The 21,667-nt window shown below is 36.4% G+C and overlaps 1 protein-coding gene across 1 annotated transcript in view; it reads left to right on the plus strand.

Annotated features, from left to right (window-relative positions):
- The window catches only part of SLCO1A2 (solute carrier organic anion transporter family, member 1A2), a 56,294-nt gene that overhangs the window by 15,145 nt on the left and 19,482 nt on the right, over positions 1 to 21,667 (plus strand). Inside the window, exons 2-7 of the mRNA XM_012641053.1 lie at positions 1,004 to 1,194; positions 1,535 to 1,655; positions 6,827 to 6,968; positions 10,808 to 10,940; positions 17,362 to 17,468; positions 19,538 to 19,684. Coding sequence (XP_012496507.1) covers positions 1,596 to 1,655; positions 6,827 to 6,968; positions 10,808 to 10,940; positions 17,362 to 17,468; positions 19,538 to 19,684 — 589 coding nt within the window. The 5' untranslated portion in view covers positions 1,004 to 1,194; positions 1,535 to 1,595. The remainder of the gene's footprint in view (positions 1 to 1,003; positions 1,195 to 1,534; positions 1,656 to 6,826; positions 6,969 to 10,807; positions 10,941 to 17,361; positions 17,469 to 19,537; positions 19,685 to 21,667) is intronic.

Raw genomic sequence — 21,667 nt, forward strand, 5'->3', positions numbered from 1 at the left:
TTGAAAAATTATCCCATTCTGTCAGTTTTTCCATAACCGATGTTGTGTTCTCGCACTATAGTTAAGGTGACTTGGAATTTTATGTGGGCAGAATGGGCTCATTTGAATGGCCATTCAGAATTGCCACATGTGTCTCTATAACTTTCAACCATAACCTATGAATTTTTTTCACCATTTATATAACAAACAAGTTGTATTTCATCATATACTGCCTGGTTCTATTCCAATGTCTTTAATTTAAAAGTTTTATCTTTCCCAGTGAAAGTTTAATTTCCTTGGGATTTTGGTTCAAGTACCTGCCACAGAGACATACTTCTCTAGCTAGTTTACATTCTCCATAGGACAGCTCGCCTGTCTTGTTTGCTATTGAATTCCAATGCTTAGCATAATGACTGGCACATGGTAGACTTTCAATAAATATTAAATATGTGTTGTATCTGTGAGAGAATGAGTAAAAAGAATTAAACTCATACATAATTGTGCAGTGGCTACTCCTCTGGTGTGTGGATTTGGGATTCAGCAAATTTGCAGAGGTCAAGCAGTTAGGTTTTTAAAAATTAGTGCCATTCAGGATCACTTGCTAAATAAATATTATTTATGGGATTTTAATTAATTAATGCTGAGATACTGTTAAGATATCATTCTGGAAACTAGAATAAATATTGTTAAAGTGAAATACTTTGATATTGATACAAAATGTTGTCCTACTTTCAAGATACAACATAAACAAAGAATTTGACAAGGGGTTAGTAGAACTTATTGAGTTTAAGCCAATTTTTTGTTTTACATATAAAAATGTGTTCCTATATATTGTATATACATATAGATCCACAGATATCTATACCTATTACATATATCTACACATAGATCTCCATTTATATGTTTGATCTTTTCTTAAACCTTAGATCTTCACTTACAATTGTAGGATTCTTTTCCAGATCATAGAATTGTTTGTTATTTTTACTTAGGCTATTTCCATGATTAAAATTCCATGTCTCCCCAGGTTTCCATGAATCAACAGTGCCCCAGAAAGTGTTTCCCTTCCTGAGACTCCAGGGAAGTCTTGGAATGCCAAGAACTCGAAGAGGGAGCCTGGCCAAATAGAGATTTTTGAACCTTGGTCGGCTTGCTGAAGCAGATTTTTAGCACAAACACAAATCAAAGCCTTATGTTCTTAAAAGCAGCAATTTTCATGTAAGTCCAAAGAGCTCACTTTGGTTCTATTTGTTTTGGCTAAAGAAATGAAAAGCTTTGTTTAACAATGTGATCATTACTTCGCAATGGGATCTTAACAAACTTCTCCAGTATCTTTAATCTCACAAAGAGTAGCTAAAATTATTGATGTAACTTTTTCAATAGAAAATGACCAAATCTTCTCTAATGCTATTATTTTCTAGACCTGAACCAAAAGCTTCCTAGGTATTTTTGTAATACAATGGATTTCCATTATGTTATTCACAATAGGTACTTTCTCCAAAAGAATAACGATTTGTGATTTTGTCAATAATTTAATAGATTTTTGTTTTCTTCAAAGGGTAGAACTAAGTCACATCAAGATTTAAACATAAATACCTTGGAACATTCAGAAAAACAACATGGAAGAAACTGAGAAAAGGATTGAAACCCATAGAATAAGATGTCTTTCCAAGTTGAAGGTATGGAATTTTTGTATGGATATGTGTGTGTGTGCGCAGTATTTTAAAAAGCTGAGATAGTCCTTGTAAAATTGCTCATATCTGTATGAGGTAATCTATTATTACTGTCATACTACTTGATCTATTGATAATTTCTTGCTTCAAAAAAGTGTTTTTGTAATTGAGGGTGTGTCTAAATATGATTATTGATTCAGGTAACTTAATATAATCAGAAATGGCTTTGACAGACTTAAATGGAAGACAAGATCTTAAAAGTGTTCAAGCATACATTATGCTGTGGCAGAATTTATTTTCCTGTATCAAAGGCCAATTTAATGCACATCCTTCCAGGGCTTTTAACCCAGAGACATGTGCAAGTCACTTCTGGAAAACAGCTTTTTGGACAGAAATGCTTTGCTGGTTTGTATGCAGATCTTACTTCCCAATGTCCCGGTAAAGCAAATATATTCTTCAATCTTTGGCAGCATAACAATCATTCTCTACAAGAAAAATGCTCATTTTGTCAGCTGCTCTAGTGGTTTTGAGTATTTCAGAGAAAATTCTTTTTTCATAGCTTCCAAGTCATTTTACATTCAAACAAAATTTCAATGTATTTTAAACCAATGGATCTGGGTATTTGCCTTGATTCTACAGCTAGTACCTGCAAGTGGTTTCCAAACTAAGACACTGTCATCCATTTTCCCCCTATCAAAACCTTCTTTCTTCCTTATATATGTGTAAGGGAAATCTATACCTGTACACAAAAGTGGAGAATTATGATGTAGATCTTGAAAACTACTTTTGCCTGAAATGCCACATTAATTATGAAAATTTTTTCTCTTAAATTATCCCTTAATTCTAATGCCCTTCTCCTGTAATTGAGTGGATAAAAATAAAGATCTGAGCTCGGGCTTTGTGGGTTCCTATCTGAGTTCAGCTGTTTACTTGCTGTGTGGTCTTGGATAAGTTGCTTAACCTCTTTGGGTTTCAGTGTCCTCATCTGAAAAAGGTAATAATAAATATTCCCACCTTACAGGATTTTTTTATGCTTGAAACAATGATTGCAATATTATATACATTCAATAAATATTAGCTATTATTGTTAATAGTATTTGTGGAGAAAAATCAAGTTAGGTGTTAGTTATTAACAACAGGTCTTTAATTTTTGATTACTTTGGAGTTTAGCAAGATTAGATATTCATGTGACTGTTTTGACAAAATACTGCAAACACAAGTTTATCAGTTAAAAGTGAGGGACAATGGCCTAATAATTAGTTAGGTTTCTCTGCTTCTCTGAACTTAGAAAACATGCTGATTAAATAAAACTCTTTAGTAAGCATCAAAAGACTGTCCTCAACAAATTTGTTACGTTTATTTTTCAAAGCTAGTAGGACTAGCGTTATAAATATAGAGGTTATTGAGCACTAGACATGAGTCAGAAGCCAGAAGCCAGTAGCCACCGGCTTCTTTCACTGTGTAAATAGAACCAAAGAATTTAGGCAACCTATTTAGGTGTTTTAGGGAAAAGTACTGGGTTACCTATCCATCTTTTCTTAAAATGTTAAATAGAATAAATTATTTTACTAACTCTGATTTGTACTTGATTTAGTAGAGCTTCCTTGCTTTTAAAGAAAAAAACCTAATTATGAAAACATGTAAAATTTGTTTACTTTCAATAATATCCTCTGTAAAGGTTTATGGGGGGAAGAGAGACAAAATTTCCACAAGTGGTACTTAATATAAAAGATAAATATCTAGAGATATGGCTATACTATCTGGTAGCCATATTATAGTTTTGACTCATTTTAAGTTTACTGTTCAAATTTCCAGGTCATTTTCACATAAATATCTATTCAGCTTTTGCCAAACTATTAATAATTGATACAGATAACTTTTGGCTTATATGTATTATGGTCTGATTTTTTGTGTCTCCTTCAAATTCATATGGTGATGGTAGTGGGAAGTGGGGCTTTTGGGAGGTGATTAGATCATAGGGCGGATCCCTCATCAATGCCATCAGGGTCCTTATAAAAGAGGACTGAGAGAGATTTTTTGCCTCTTCTACCATGTGACGATGTAATGAAAAGATGGCTGTCCATGAATCATTAGTTGGGCCCTCACCAGACACCAAATTTGCCAATGTCTTGATGTTGGACTTTCCGGTCTCCAGAACTGTGAGAAATAATTGGATACAAGGTATACTACTCTGGTGATGGGCACACTAAAAGCCCTGACCTTAGCCTTGTATAATTCATCCATGTAACAAAAACACTTGTATCCCCTTAATATTTTGAAAAAAAATTTCTATTCTTATAAGCCACCTGGCTTATGGTATTTTGTTATGGCAGCTCAAATGGACCAAGACAGTGTATTTAATCCTATTATATTTCATCTTACTTTCACCTTTGACTTCGTCAAGATGTTTTTGTCTTGAACTCCTGAGCTCAAAGGATCCACCGGCCTCGGCCTCCCGGAGTGCTAGGATTACAGGTGTGAGCCACCGCGCTGGCCATCAAGATATTTTTGGTACTTACTCTTTTATTGACTCAATAAACTTGTATTGGGTGCCTACTATTCATTAGGCACTTACTAGGCACCAAAGACACAAAGAACAATAATATATGGCTGCTAGTTCTGAATTGCTCACAGTGTACAGAGGGAGGAACTTATAAACATCCAAACACATAAATAAAGTGTTCTGTGATAGGGGCTAGAATAGAGGTAGGCACAGAGTATGGTGGGAAGATAAAGAGTGAATAGTCAAGGCTCTCTGGGGAGCAGAGAGACAAAGAAGGCTTCACAATAGAGGTAATGAGTGAACTGAGTCTTGAAAATTGATTATATATTTACCAGATGCACAAGGGAAAGAGGTTACAAGTGGAAGAACATCTTGTTAAAGGCACTGAACCATAAAATGGTACAGTGAATTCAAGGAAGTATGAGTAGAACATTATATCTAGGGGCAAACAACAGATGATGTTGAGATATAGATTAGACTTTTTTTTTTTTTTACCATCTAAAAAAAGCAAGAATTTTTCCTGGGAATTACTGAAAAGTTTTGAGAAATGGAATCACATGCTAACTCTGTATTTTACTAATTCATTTGATGAAAAATCAAGCTCCAAATTAGTGGTGATGACATGTGGAAGAGAGATTGGAGGTGGGTAAGACTAGAGGAGACTAAAAAGGGCTGCAATTGTCTAAGCCAAGTTGTGTATACACATGAAATATTTCAGCGTATGGGTGGTAGTTAAAGCTATGGGCATAAGTGAGACTTCCTACAGACAGCATGCATAGAGAAAAAAGTAGAGAGTACAAGACAAAAGCCTTAAGGAGTTGGCCAAAGAAGAGAAGACTATGACGAAAGAGTCTAACAGGTAGGCAGAGATAAAGGTATGCATGGGATGGGGGTAGGAAATTTCAGGAAGAAAAGAGAGAAGAATGGCATCAAATGACTCAGAGTCATGAAGGAAGCTGAAGACTGAGAAGTAGCTAGTGGATTGGGAAATCAGGAAGTTGTTTATGACCTTTTATGGAGTAGCTTCAGGAAATCCCAGACTGTGGTTGACTGAAGGGTATATGAAAGGTTAAATAGTGTAGGCAATGAGTCTAGACTATTCTTCCAAACAGCTTTATGGTAGCTAGAGCAGCTACCGTCAGAGGTGAGGGGAGGAATTTTTTTCAAAAGACAGAAGTACCTTGAACATATTAGTAAGCTAGTGCGGAGAGAGGCAGTAGAGTGTGAGGTTGAAAATAGCGGAGAAGGAGCAATAATTGACGGATTGGGATTTCAGGACTGGGAAGAATGGATTCAAGAGCATGGAGGGAGGAATTTTATTATGCAGGAGAAGGGACATCTATCATTCTAAAATTACAGAAAATTAGAGATGGAGGTAAGTTTGCCGGTGAAGTTGCTGGTATCATTTGCTGGTCATGAAGAGCATATAGATACCAAGAAACAGAAAAGATTTTGAATAATCTTAAAGGGAATGTGTGAGGTAGAAAATAAATTGTGTGGTTTGCTCAAGACTGGAGGTGTGGAAGGTGTATGGGTGAAGATTTTAGGGCTTTGACTGTGCTGGCTAAAGAGTAGGTCAAATGGTCTCCCAGGATGCAAGTATCATCAGAAAATATCTTTAATAGGTCCAAGGAAAAAGCACTGTGGCATACAGTTCTCCACCATGTAAGCCAAAATAAATCTATAATTTGTTGAATTGAAGCAGTAATTAACCTACCTAACTATACTATTACCCAGTATACGATGTTCCTGTTTTCAAATTTCTTACTAAAAGCTAAGTGGTTTCTTTTCTAATTTAATAAACCTATAAGAATTTAACTTCTCACATTTTTAGTGAAAGCATATTAGCTCCTGGTGATCACAATGGTTCTATTTGTTAAGTCATAACTGTTGTTTATGAATCTCACTGTTTTCCGGACTCATATCAATACATAGGACATGTAATTGATTCAACATATGGAAATTTGTAATATGCATATTAGCTTGGAAGCAAAAATAAACAATAACTTACGATCCACACAAGCTGGTTCCTCAAGGCTCGAGAAAGCTGCCCAGAGTGGAGTCCCATCTGTGTGTGATTACCCCTTTGCACTGCAGCTGAGGAACCCTGAAAACACTGCGCCCTGGGTTTATGTACCCTGGGAACCACTGGGATGACTGAACTTAAGTGTTGCTGAGAATCCTATTCTGGGAAAAATGAGGATATAGCTCAGATTGTTCTGGACATTTTCTCCATTACTGAGAATACAACATCCTGCATTCTCAGTACATTCTGCCCAAGAATTGCAAGCAAGAAGGGTGAAGAGCTGGGTTGACCAAGGTCATCTGGGGACCTATTGTCCTGCAGAGAGAACTTAAGCAAATTTGCTACAGACACAATGTCTTTGTGTAATTCTGTGTTCCTTCTTTTCACTAAAACGTATGTATGAATTCTTTTGTACTACAGATAGCACTGTAGTGCTGAAGACCTATTTGAATCATCAGCTATGTCTTACTTAGAGTGATAGTTTGTTTCTATGTATGTACAAGGTATGCTTATAAAATAATGAGGCTACGATTACCTCCAAAATTAGTCCCACTTTGAGTTTTCACGGTAGAAGACATTTTGTCACCAGATGGCAAATGTAAATTTAAAAATAAACTTTTCTGTGTTTTCTTATACTTTCTTCCCTAGATGTTTCTGTTGGCAATAACATGTGCATATGTATCCAAAACACTATCTGGATCTTATATGAATTCCATGCTCACGCAAATAGAGAGACAATTCAACATCCCAACGTCTCTTGTTGGATTTATTAATGGAAGCTTTGAGATTGGTAATAAATTACTGTTGCATTCCTCCTTTTATATTTCATTTTATATATGGAGTTAGTCTGAATTTTATTCTCTTTATTTGTTACTTTAAGTCTTTTAATCTGAGCAAGTTACATGTTTTCTAAAACTGATTGAATAGCCTGGCTATGCTTGGAATATGCTTAGAAATAATTCATTTAAATTTTACCTCATAATAACACCAAAATATGGTCACATATCCACTATGGTCCTTTTGGTCTAGTCATTTCTTGGTTACCTAGCACAGGTAGCAGAGTATTTATTTATATTTAAATCTATCATTTGATAGCCCTAAGGGAAACTAAGGGCTCTATCTTTATATTTAGAAGATACCATGGGAGACCAAAGGAATCTGTTTTACAAATGGAAATGCAAACATTTTTCTTCTATTGTGTCTCGGAAGTTGACGATTCTCTTTTCTGAGTGCAGAGGGAAGAAGAAATTGCTTTCATGTCTTTCTGAATTTATTTCAGAAGCAGCTTCTAGGGAAGGACAAGGTCTATTCTTAGGTTCTGATTTTTCTGGATAACTGGGAATATGTGAGGACAGAGGGAGAGAAAGATTTCTTCTGTGAACACATCTACATGGAAATATGAATGCCACTCCTTTCTAAGTTTTATTTATTTTGTTTTCTTCAAGATGAAAATTGCTTTCAATATATTTAAGCAATATTTGAAATAAAAATCAGGATTGAGGAAAGGCAAAACTGAAACAGATGATGCTTGAACCTGTCTCCTAGTGTTTAGCTCCCTCAGATCTCACTGTGTACCACCTGTGTGCTAGATTCTGGCAATGGAGTCAGAACTAACTTATATTATATATGCTTATATTGTCTTTTCATAGACTCAGTTCACAGTCTAATGGAGGGTATAGATGCAAACAATAAATTTAATTTAATGCAGTAAGTGTGGTGGCATAGATATATACAAGGTCCTACAGGAACAGAAAAGGGGGCACAACCTCACTTAGGGGAGATGGGCTCTTAAAGGATGAGTACAAATTTTCCAGGTGAAGAAATGAGATTAAGTAAGTGTGAAGGGAATTCTAATAGAAGAAGAAGTATTATAAGAGTGAGGCACCATAGTAGCTTGTGAGGGGAGGAACATTCAGCTCAATATTATTGGCCAGCCCAGATGAAGGTAGAAATTATTAAGATATGAGCCTAGAGAAATGCGTAGGGGTGAGAAATGTGCAATGGAGAGCTTTGTGTGCTTGCCATGGAGTTGATTTTTATCCTCTAGGTGAGGAAGAGTCACTAAGGATTGGAAGGGTTATTCATCTTTCTGTGCCAAGGACCCCTTTAGCAATGTGATGCTATATGATATCAGAATAATAATTTTAATTTCATAAAATAAAAACTATGTGGGTACAAAGGAAACTAATTATATTGAAATAACATTTTCAAAATATTAAAGCAACTTGTAATATAGCAATATTTGTGCTTTTTGTCAGCATATTAAGATCTAGCATTAATTTTCAAGTAATTATTAAGTGTCAATATTTTGAGGTATTTGCAACAACTGTAATGTAGTCTGCAAATATCTGTAACTTCTACTCCTGACAGTTGATTACAAAATCATGTGTCCACATTGCAAGTATGTGAGTCTCATGCATTAGGGAACTGTCTGGGCTGGAGCTATTGATTAGTGAGTAAGTAGGTATTTGTTAAAACTAAAAAGAGTAGAAGAAGTTATTCAGGGAGGGGTTATAGAGTGATAAGTACAATAGACAAACAATGGATCCTTGAGGTACACCAATGTTTAAGGCACAGATGGAAGGAAAGGAGTCCATGAAAGTGTTAAGAGAAGGATGGTCAGAGAAATGAGGGAAACCATGAGAGAATAGTATTATGGGAGCCAAGGGAGTAGAAATTTCCAAAAAAAAAAAAAAAAAGAAAGAAAGAAAAAAAAAAGAATGTACAACAGTGTCAAAAGCGTTGGAAATACCCAATTAGATAAAGATGAAAAACTATTCCTTAGGTTTTATAATATGAAGATAATTGATGATCTTTGCCAGGGCACTTTAAGTTTTAACAAATTTAGAAGCTAGAAAGTAGTGGCGATAGCAGTGACTTCAGGAGAGAATCAGAGGGGAGAAAAGTGGAATGTGTGGAAATAGATAAATGTTCTGAGAAATTTGGAGAGAAACTAGAGAATATCTGTAGACTCAAGTTCAGTAGAGAGGCAGAGTATTAAAATATATATGGGAGATTTTAATTACTGGAGTAAGTTACTGGAGAGACCAGCAGTGCCCAGGTGGTGTGTTTGGCATTGGGTGGTCAAATGGGCACCAAGACCTCTGGAACTGAAGGAAAATGGCAAAACCATCGGATGGAAAACACAGACACAATAGTCAACCATCATATTTGATTGCCTGGAAAGTCTTGATAAAGTAGAAAATATTAATTATTTCTACCGCTAGTGGGTGGTGCTTTGTGGCTGGAGGAGAATGATGAAGATCTGAAATAATGTTGAGGGGGAACAGAGAGGTAATTTCCAGATGCCAATGAAAGTATCAGTTAGCTTACTTTTCCCAGTCACTTTTATAGGCAACATTGTCCATATCCTTGACAAAAACTTGCCTGTCTTTTTCCATCCTCTCTCATGGTGATTATTTTACTAACAGACCAAGGCAATTTAAAAGGTGAACTCACTCTTGTGTGAAGAAGGAATGTTTTCCTTTTTTCCCCCTCTCAAAAATAGATAAGGATTTCAAACAATGGCCTCTGGAGGCACTACTTTCAACATGATGGCCTGTACGATGGGATTTTAGGAATCTAGAGGGGCCAATGTGGCCGATGTGGTCATAGAGGTGGGGCACTCTCCATATAAAATAATGTACAGGTTGACATCTCTTCAAATACCAGGCAGACTAGAGAGAAACAGATTGAAAGAAAAGTCTTCAAAATATATGACACTGCTTTGAAAATTATTAACTCCTAGAGGAAGAAAGCTTTTGAAATTTTTGTAATCCTTGAGCTCATTATAGAGGCTTTCCTTTTATATAGTGGGAGCAGGGTAGATATTATTTATTGAATTAAAAAATGTATGGTTTGCAAAGAACTTACATATTTGTTTTTTTTTTAACTCTTTACTCCATACTCTTCAAGGGGCTGAATATCAGAATGGGGCTACTCCAATTAGTTTCTTTATCCTAAAGCCTTATCCTAAGACACAGGGATAAATTTTTCATTGACTTTTTTACTTCTCAAATCCAGACTTAATGAAGTACCCAGTAGGAGAAATGGGCATTTAGTACTTTTTATTTTTTTACATAAATATATTATCTAATCTAAGGAAAGAAGTAGAAGTAAAAATAGATCTCTGGCTTGGTCATATTGACCAATATAAAGTTTTCTTTGAATAATGAGTTACAAAACATGGATCTATCTGAATTTGACTTTCACTTCTCTTTTTGAGCATAGGGGAACATTATAGTGTTCTGTGGAACATGCATAGAGAGAAAGGCCAGATGTTACATGTAGGCCGACACCTGCTTTTGCGTCTCACTTTCCAAGTCTAAATAATCACAAATAGACCCTTTAAAATTTCCTAGAACCATTTTTTAATCCCTTTCACTGGCTTCTCTTCCTCTTTAAATGTTGGTGTTCCACAGATATCTGTTTATGTATCTATGTTGCAAAACAGAGCTCTTACTAAGGGCAGGGGTTGTGTCTTAGTCATTTTTTTAATGCAATCCGAGCACAAATCTCAGTATTTGAGATAGTTGCTGTACAATATATGCTAGAGTATAAATGATGGAGTGAGGGTGTTAAGACTTTATTCATACTTATTGAAATGAATATTCTCAATTTTTTTCCTAGGAAATCTTTTATTGATTATATTCGTGAGTTATTTTGGGAACAAACTGCATAGACCTATAATGATTGGTGTCGGATGTGTGGTTATGGGCTTAGGGTGTTTCTTACAATCGCTACCTCATTTCCTCATGAACCGGTAAGTATTCCAGTTTTTGACGACTTTTTAGGTTCCGGTTTCACCTGTAGGGAAATGAAGCCTGTACTTTTTCCTCTCTCAGAGCAATGCTTACTAAAAGCACAGAGCACTGCAATAGGAGAAGGAAGACATGGATTCTGTTCCACCCGTTTGTTTTGTATTCTTGGTGACCTCACTTCCACTTGTATAGTCACATTTTGTCAATTTATGCAATAGAGATTTGGGGCACTTCTTTTATAGAGTTGAATTTGATAAAAAGATTCTTAGGACCAGCCAAAATTTGGGATTACACCCTTCCCAGGACTATTTACACTTCTAAAAACAATGACATTCTTTAATTGTAGGTCGCCAAGAGGTGGACCAGTCTGAAGGGTGATTTTTATTTTAATTTTCACCAATGTAATTTATGTACAAAATTGTAAAAATACAATGGTATTAAAAAGTCTGTATTGAAAGCAAGTTCTCCCCTGCCCTTTATCACCGCTTTCCTGGGGTGACCCCTTGCAACTCTCTTAACTCTTTCTTCTATTTGCCTCCATATTTCTAAGTAAACATTTATCCTATTCATTTTTAATACTGGCATCCCTTTTTTGTTGTACTTCATTTTATTGCACTTCATAAATATTGTGTTTTTTTTACAAATTTAAGGTTTGAGGAAGCCCCGTGTCAAGCAAGTCTATTGGCGCCATGTTTCTTACAGCATGTACTCACTTTGTGTCCCTATGTCACATTTTGGTAATTTTTGCAATAGTTTGAACTTTTTCATTATTATTATATTTGTTATGGTAATCTGTGATTAGCAATCTTTGATGTTTTTGTTGCAATTGTTTTGAGGTACCGTGAACCATGCCCATGTAAGATGGTGAACTTAATAAATGTTGTGGGTGTTCTGACTGCTCAACGGCTCAGCTGTTGCCCCATCTCTCTCCTTCTCCTTAGGGCCCCCTATTCCCTGAGACACAAATATATAGAAATTAGGACAATTCATAACCTTACAATGTCCTCTAAGTGTTCAAGTTGCACGTCTCTCACTTTAAATCAAAAGGTAGAAATGATTAAGCTTAGTGAGAAAGGCATATCAAAAGCCAAGATCGGCTGAAAGTTAGGCCTCTTGCACCAGTTAGCCAAGTTGTGAATGCAAAGAAAAAAATCTTGAAGAAAATTAAAAATTCTACTTCAGTGAATACATGAATGATAAGAAAGCAAAACAACCTTATTGCTGATATAGAGAAAGTTTGAGTGGTCTGGAAAGAGGATCAAACCAGCCACCACACTGCCTTAAGCCAAAGCCCAATCTAGAGCCAGGCCCTACCCCTCTTCAATTCTATGAAGGCCGAGAGAGGTGAGGAAGCTGCAGAAGAAAAGTTTGAAGCTATTAGAGGTTGATTCATGAGGTTTAAGGAAATAACTCATCTCTGTAACATGAAAGTTCAAGGTAAAGTAGCAAGTGCTGATGTAGAGATGGCATCAAGTTATCCAGAAGATCTAGCTAAGATCATTGATGAAGGTGAATACACTAAACAACAGATTTTCAATATACATGAAACAGCCTTCTGTTGGAAGATGACATCTAGGACTTTTTGAGCTAGAGAAGAGGAGTCAATCCCTGGCTTCAAAGCTTGAAGGACAGGCTGACTCTTGTTAGGGGCTAATACAGCTGGTGATGACTTTAAGTTGAAGCCAATGTTCATTTACCATTTTCAAAATCTTAGGGCCTTTGTGAATTATGGTCAATCTACTGTGCCTCTGCGCTACAAAAAGAACAACAAAGCCTCGATGACAGCACATCTGTTTATAGCACGGTTTACTGAATATTTGAAGCCCACTGTTGAGAAATACTGCACAGAAAAGAGATTCCTTTCAAAATATTACTGCTCATTGACAATGCACTCGGTCACTCAAAAACTCTGATTGCCATAGCTAGTGACTCCTCTGATGGATCTGGGTAAAGTAAATTGGTAACCTTCTGAAAGTATTTACTATTATAGATGCCATTAAGAATACTTATGATTTAAGAGAAGAGGTTAAAATATCACGATTAACAGGAATTCGGAAGAAGTTGATTCCAACTCTTATGGAAGACTTTGAGGGGTTCAAGACTTCAATGAAGGAAGTAACCGCAGATGTGGTGGAAATGGCAAGAGAATTAGAGTTATAAGTGGAGCCTCAAAATGTGACTGAATTGCTGCATTCTCATGATAAGACTTGAATGGTTGAGGAGGTATTTCTCATGGGTGAGCAAAGAAAATGGTTTCTTGAGATAGAATCTTCTCCTGGTGAAGATGCTGTGAATGTTGTTGACATGATAACAAAGAATGTAGAATATTTATACATAAACTTGGTTGATAAAGCAGTGGCAGGGCTTGAGAGGATTGACTCACGTTTTGAAATAAGTTCTTCTGGGGGTAAAATGCTATCAAACAGCATTGTGTACTACAAAGAAATCTTTTGTGAAAGGAAGATGCAGCAAATGTCAATAATGTCCTATTTTAAGAAATTGTCACAGCCACCCCAACCTTCTGCAACCACCACCCTGATCAATCAGCAGCCACTAGCAAAAAGATTATTACTCACTGAAGACAGATGATCCTTAGTAATTTTTTAGCAATAAAGTATTTTTAAATTAAGGTGTATATATTTTTTAGACATAATGCTATTGCATACTTAATAGACAACAGTATAGTGCAAACATAACTTTCATATGTACTGGGAAACAAAAAAATTCATGTGATTAGCTTTATTGCAATATTCACTTTATTGTGGTGGTCTGAGACCAAACCTGCAATATCTCTGAGGTATGCCTGTAATTTGTTGTTATGTATAACAATATATATTGAATTCCACTATAAAATCATATTCATTGTTTACGTTTGCATGACTATGTAAATATTTTTCACCACTAAACCATGCTGTTGTCACTCTTTTCTTATATAACCTTTTATTTTTCCTGGATTTAATAACTATCTCATTTTTAAATTTGATTAGCTTTTTTGTATTTCTCACTAATACATCATAAAATTCTTTACTGGGAGGGTAAATGTCCTCCCGATATACTCACGCTTATCAAAGGATACCATTTTTGTCTTGGAAATACCTGTCCTATCACCTTCAATTCTCCACCTGCATTTGAAATGGGAACTGTCTTGGCTTACTGCATTGCTGTTTCCTTGAAATTTCCCCTCATGATCATCTTTGATAATCTGCTTTACTGCTTTCTTGAGTTCAGTTACTCATTTCCAGGGTGTCATATCTTTTTCTTTCCTTTTGACTCTCACTTCTTTTTTCTTTTTTTGTAGAGATGGGGTCTCACTATGTTGCCCAGGCTGGTCTCGAACTCTTGTCCTCAAGCAATCTTCCTGCCTTGGCCTCTCAAATTGCTAGGATGACAGGCATGAGCCACTGTGCCCAGCCCTTCAATCCTTTTTGTGGAGAAAATATTCTAATAGCTTTCTGAGAAAGTGTGCAAGGGAAGTATAAAATTTAAGACTTTGTACATCTGAAAATATTCTTATTCTACTCCCACACTTGATTGATAGTTTGTCTAGGATGAATTTCTAGATTAGAAACATTTTCCCTAGGGATTTTGAAGACATTTTTCCAATGTTATCTAGATTCAAATGCTATTATTGAGAATCCTATGTCATTCTAAACCCTGTGATCAGTTACCTTTCTCTGGGAACTACTGGGATTTTATTTTCAACTCCAGAGTCCAATTATTATCTCGATGTAAATACTTCTTCTCCATTGTGCTAGATGCCTTCAATCTGGACATTTGGAAAGTTATTTGTGTCTTTCTTTGATAATGTCTCCCCCACATCTCTTCTTACCTCACTGTTTTCTCTTTCTAGAACTTCTACTTCTTGAATATTGGGCATCCTGGATTAAGCTATGTTTTTCTCATCTTTGTGTCAAATTTTCCATCTTTTTATCTTCTTGTTACTTTCTGGGAGATTTAACTTTATCTTCCAAAACTTTGAATGGCTTTCTAGCTTATGCGATCATATTTTTAATTCCCAAGGACTTTTGTTCTTTGTCTCTTTTAAAGGAATATCTCATTATTCTTTCAAGGATGCAATGTCTTTTCTCATTTAAATTTTCTTCATCTGTCTTTTTTGTCTCTGGCTCCTCCAAATGTACAATTTTTTGTTTGTCTTTACTGTTATAGGCTCCTCTCATATATCTAGTAGTCCTTGGTTATCTATTCATATTTAACAGGAAGGAATAACAACAAACAAGCTAATTGGAAGTTCTGGATACATGTGTAGTGCTTGGTTAAGGGAGGATTCTTTGTAGCGTGATTGTGCAGGGACTGGCTATTTTATAGATGGTTCAGAACTGCATATAACCTGTTAGTTATCCTAGACAGCGATTCTCCAATCTGTTACCTGAAAGGTAGAACCTTGGCTACCAGCCAGATGAAAGTGGTAATCTCACTAGCTTTTCTTTAACTTAATACCCCCAGTTTTTAGTGTGGCCTCCCTATCCTCAATGTGCTTGTCCAGACCCTAGAGTCAATGGGCATTCTCAGTTGGGATGGCAGGGGATGCCTCTGGGAGTCTACCTATTCCTTAAACATACTTTAAACCAAGGAGTTTGAACTCTTCTGTTTTGTGGACCTTGTCCGCTTTTGCATTTATAAGTACCTTGCTGGAAACTTTCCATTGATGAGTGGCATGTGCTCGATTGCTCCCTTGCAGGCACTTGTGGTCGTGTTTCTCGTAAGATAGGATTCCGTGACAACTCACTTATCTACTTTCCCATTCTCAAAATCTTGATGAACTCTCACTTCTCAAATATCCCATTCCCTTTACTTTTGTGGAATTACATCTTTCCTCTCTCTCTGTTTTAAAATCCATTCCCGTCATTTTGCTGGTGTTTTCAGAATGAATGGCTTTTAAAGGAGTTATTGGATTTTAAGTGGATAAATTAAATGAAAAAATGATATTTTATCATTTTGGGAACTTTTGAAGGAATCAGGAGTTTCTAGGCAAGGAGTTTTTACTTTTATGTCCTATCTTATTCAAGACAATATCAAGTAATATTTAGCTATTACTTACAATTCTTTGCACCATCTGCCAAAGGTGTTATTTCTTTTTTTTTTTTTTTTTTGAGACAGAGTCTCACTGTGTTGCCCGGGCTAGAGTGCCGTGGCATCATCCTAGCTCACAGCAACCTCCAACTCCTGGGCTCAAGCAATCCTCCTGCCTCAGCCTCCCGAGTAGCTGGGACTACAGGCATGCACCACCATGCCTGGCTAATTTTTTCTATATATTTTTTAGTTGTCCAATTAATTTCTTTCTAATTTTAGTAGAGACGGGGTCTCACTTTTGCTCAGGCTGGTTTCGAACTCCTGAGCTCAAACAATCCACCCGCCTCAGCCTCCCAGAGAGCTAGGATTGCAGGCGTGAGCCACCGCGCCCGGCCAAAGGTGTTATTTCTTTGAGGCTACCTTTTCTCATGGGACCACGAGTATGGAGACAGCAGCCTTTGTCCACCGTTCACAGCGAAGCTCTGTGAGCATCACTGGGCAATTGTCCTAAGGGTATTTTACACTTTTTATTATGTCCTATAGCATAGAAATTAGGACTGTTGGTGGCATCCGAATATAACACTCTTTAGCTCATGTGGACCTCAGAAGGGAAAGTTTTCTTCTGGCTTTTTCTTATCAAATAGAAACATAGAAAGCAATCTGCCATAATTTCTAACAAAGAGAGACTTAGCTGGACATGTTTTCCTCCATTCTTGCAGCATATAATTTATTTTCTGAGAAAGGATGTGGATTTTTTTTGTGTAATTTGCCCACGTTAAATGATTGTATTCTATTAATCCTTTTGTTCTTACAAGAAGAGAAAAAGTCACTACATTATGCTGTCATTGAGATTGAGATTCTCCCAAGGCCCCTCTCATTATGAGGGGGCAAATATTTCATTTTTCTTAGGGCTTAATGAAACACATGAAAGAATTATTGTTTGGATTCTCAGAAAGTAAGAGTTATGCTTCTTATGAACAAATCCAAAGTTCAAGACTTGTTTTGTTGTTTTTTCCCCTAAAGCCTTTAAGTTCTTGATTACACTTTATTGAATCTCTTATTTTTCTTGGTTTTGTTTCTTATCCCATAGTAATTATTTCCAGGAAATGATCACCTAAAAATCACAGAAAGTTGATGTTAGGTAATCTAAAAGTAGATCACCCACAGACAGATTATTGAAAGCTAACTATGAAAGGATTACACATTTATAATGAACAGCAAGTTCTTCTGATGATGATAATATATGAGAATTAAAATGACAAAGATGAAAAGACATTTTTGTTGGATTTGGACGTTGTAGCTTAAAGGAAGCAGGAGTCAATAATCTATACATTGCCCCCATTTTCCTCATTAGCTTCTTAACATAAACGTGTTTTCCCTGTGTTCATACAGATATGAATACGAATCCACAGTTTCAGTTTCAGGCAACTTGTCCTCCAACAGTTTCTTGTGTATGGAAAATGGAACCCAGATTTTAAGACCAACACACGATCCATCAGGTTATCTACTTCATTTTCTTGCATTCTGTTTCAGTGAATTTGTAACTGAACACTTTCTGCTGAGGGGCTTTGAATGAGATATTGCATTTGGTTAAGTGAGTAAAGTGATGAACGAAAGATATTTTCTCTCTTCAGGAATTTTGGAAGGGCTCACAGGGGTGAACAAGAATGATCAATAATACAGAATGTCATTTATCTTATATTCAAATGTATTTAGTAAGACTGCCTTTTCTATTTATTAAAATGATTATTTAAAAATGAGTCAAAGACATCTACCCAAGGACCACTGTAGAGTTGATCCCAGAGGAAAATGTCTTAGAAGGATAGATTTAGTTTATATGATTATGTAAATAGGAAATAGAGATAGAAACAGAGTTCAAGGGATTTGTGTTATATCACTGATCTTCTATAGCAGGGAAAGCAGAAAGCAGACAAGTATGCTGTAATTCTGAATTACTCTACTCCCTTTCTACTGAACTAGGAACTGGTCTTTCTGCTCTCTTTTTCCTCTTTACTGGAAATACTACTTTACAACCCAACGCAATAGTGATGCTGCTTCTAGCTTCCTGTAGGCCCAGGTACCAACATACTGGCTTCTGCCCCTTCATGTGCTAAGTAAGGAACCTGTAGAATCTTCTGGTGATACTTAGTCTGGAGGTGACTCTGCAGACTTACCTCAGCCCAGAACTTCGCCTCCTGTGATGAATTCATGTCAGTGGAAGTTGCAGTAGACTCCAAGACTGGGAATTTCACTGCTACTGTTGAATCAGAGGGAACCAGAATAGTTTCAAAGAGTCGAAAAATAGCTGTCTCAGAAGCTCTAAGCCAAAGAACCCTCCCAGGAAACAAAGGAACACTGTGACATCGACAGTGACCTGTGTTCTCTTTTTGAGCTGGCTTTTGCCAAAGACTGATGCAGGTGCTAGTCTTCATCGTGGTGGACATATCAAAACCTTCTTATTCTGGTATACCTCCAGGAAGGTGCACTGATACTTTCATCACCAGATATTTGCAGTTTTGCCCTAGAATAGGCCTACAGTTTGCCTCTGATCTCTAGAAGCAAATCATTGTACTCTTCACACAAAAAAATCTGAATAGCCAGAAATGGAAAGTATAATTTTCTGGACTGGGAATGACTGAGACATAGACTTCATAAAAAATTTGTGGACCCAGATATGCTCAGGACCCTCTTGGGTGGCACCTGGCCAGTTTAGAGGAGATAAGAATACATTGTCCTTCACTTCCCTGAAAACAGGATTCCACAGAGCTTACCAGCAATTTTGGCTTAGGGCATAAATGAAAAGGGGGTAGATAAAAATCTTCAGAGATCTCTTTATTTTTCTCACTTTCAATTACCTTTGACCCAGTCTTTGTTATTCTACTAAGCAACGCTGTTCCAAAGATTGGGGTTGGATTTCTTTATTGAAAGTTATTTGGTGGTCACAGTGTACTATAGACTTTACAGAGAAAATATGATTACTACCCAGTTAAATATTTTTAGTTTTTATAAAGTAATTAGAGTTTTAGAGAATTCAAACTCTAGTGAGACTCTTGTTTAAATCTTATAAATATAGTATCAATTCCAGGGAGAGATATTTGTATGGTTTTTTTTTTTTTCCTCTTCCCAAAGTTGTGTAAGAATTGGTTAGCACTTGTATAAGTTAACTGGGTCCAGTGGTTACTGGTAAACTGAATCTCTGGGAGAAATAAAAAGACTTGATTTTTTGATGTTTGCCAATTTCTGTGGTGTAATACTCACATAAAACTACCAATGAGTTGTCACTAAACACTGACTTGGGAAGAGGTGAGTATACTCATCTCTCCCAGCCCAGTAGGAACTGGCTCCAGCATAACACTTATTATAGTTGTCCGGACCTAAGTACTCTGTTAGAAAATGCAGTAGGGATGGACCAATGATTCATTGCTGATGTAGTAATACAAATCATTGACAAGGTACCATGGTCACATAAGAACTGTCAAATTTCTACAGAAAACTTACAATTAACTATCACTGACACTCTACTATCAAAGCATTAATGCAATGTCTTTTTTTGTTTGTTTTAATGTAGAGTGTATGAAGGAAGTGAAATCATTAATGTGGGTGTATGTACTAGTGGGAAATATTATACGTGGAATGGGTGAAACTCCCATCATGCCTTTGGGTATCAGCTATATAGAAGATTTTGCCAAATCTGAAAACTCTCCTCTATATATTGGTAAGTTTGAAAATCTGCCTTAACTCCTTTTCAGGGTAGTAAGTTCCTTGAGGGTAGAAATTAGTTATTTATTTTTATTCTTAGTGATTTTCAGAATGATGACAGCAGAGTGCCTTGGCACAGCTGATCATCATTAAAAGTTTGTTGAATGGAGCAGTTATGTGCCAACTGCAAATGAGCCACTCTGTTAAATCTGCTTCCTGCTATTGGAAATACCACAAATCTAGTGCCCCTGGAGTTTTCTTTGACTCCTTCCTCAACACCATTCTGTATCTAATCTGTTACCAGATTTACTGGTGTTTTCTCTAAAATGTCTCTTGTATTCAAGATCTTTCTCACTATTTTCACTACCTCTGTTTTTGTTCAGGTCCTCATTACTTCATCTGTAGGTTATTATAACTTTTTTATTGGTCATTTTATCTTTAGTATTTTCTTTTATCAATTTCTTATAAACATTCTTGAACTATAATTTTTCTCAAACATTTTTAATCATATCTTCTCTATTATGCTCATGACACATACAGACTCATTAAATCTTATCTCTCCATGGATTTATTACTCATGGCTCTGCACCCTATTTAGTTCTTTAGTTTCTGTATAGTTTCTCTTCTTCACAATCACTCCATACTACTCAGACTTCTTCATATTTTCACAAGTATCTGTCTTCATCTTTTTGGTTATGTTTCTTTTCTTTCTTTTTTTTTTTTTTTTCTTTTCTTTTCTGAGACAGGATCTCACTCTCTCACCCTGTCACCTGGGTGAAAGTGCAGTGGCCTGATCAAAGCTCACTGCAACCTCAAACTCTTGGGCCCAAGAGATCCTCCTGGCTCAGCCTCCTGAACAGCTAGGACTACGGTCATGAGCCACTGCATCTGGCTGGTTACGTTTTTTTTTTTTTGAGACAGAGTCTCGCTCTGTTGCCCGGGCTAGAGTGCCGTGGCGTCAGCCTAGTTCACAGCAACCTCAAACTCCTAGGCTCAAGCGATCCTTCTGCCTCAGCCTCCTGAATAACTGGGACTACAGGCATGCGCCACCATGCCCGGCTAATTTTTTCTATATATTTTTAGTTGTCCAGCCAATTTCTTTCTATTTTTAGTAGAGACGGAGTTTCGCTCTTGCTCAGGCTGGTCTCGAACTCCTCAGGTCAAACGATCCTTCTGCCTTGGCCTCCCAGAGTGCTAGGATTACAGGCGTGAGCCACCGCGCCCAGCCCAGTTACATTTTTTGAAATTATCTTTAATTCCACACGTGTTATCTGGCACAATAGCTAACCAAGACCCACCTTCTTATGTTGTCTTCCAATATCCTAAGTATTCTTAATTTATTATGCATGACTTGCTTATATCCTTTAGTTATTCTATCCATAATTGGTCATAAACTCATAACTTTGAATATAGGGTAATTTTCCTATCAATAAAGATATATCCTTTAAAAACCAGAAAAGCTGAAGAGGGTGAGAGAAGATAGGAATAGACTTACACATAATCAGGGTAGATTAAAATATTTAGGAATCATTACCCCAAATAACTCTTGGCACTTTTTGCTGACAAGCTGATTTTACAATAATCGTTTTCAGTGTTTTTCCATTCAGTACTTTCAAATCCCGTCACATATTTATATTGAAAAATGCAAACACTCTCCTACAATAAATTAACAAACACTTTGTTATAATATGCATTTCCTTATTCAACAAACACTAGAGTGTATAATATAAAAAATAACTGTGATAATCTCTGTGTGTATTAAGATGAATAAGACACGGGCCATATAAGGTTAGTAAGTAAAAAACTATATACTTATGGGTATTATATACCTAACGTGTGTGTGAAGAAAGTTGAAAATGTTTGTGTATGGATTTTCAGTGAGCAGGGAGAGATTAGCATAGATTCTGAATTGTAGACAAGTCATGAGACAGCTGATGACAAAGTTCCAATGAGTAAGAATTCAAGCAGGGACAGAGAGTACTGATGGAAATGGAAAATA

The sequence above is a fragment of the Propithecus coquereli genome, unplaced genomic scaffold (genome assembly GCF_000956105.1).
Source record: "Propithecus coquereli isolate 6110/MARCELLA unplaced genomic scaffold, Pcoq_1.0 Scaffold16, whole genome shotgun sequence".
Taxonomy (NCBI): Eukaryota; Metazoa; Chordata; class Mammalia; order Primates; family Indriidae; genus Propithecus; species Propithecus coquereli.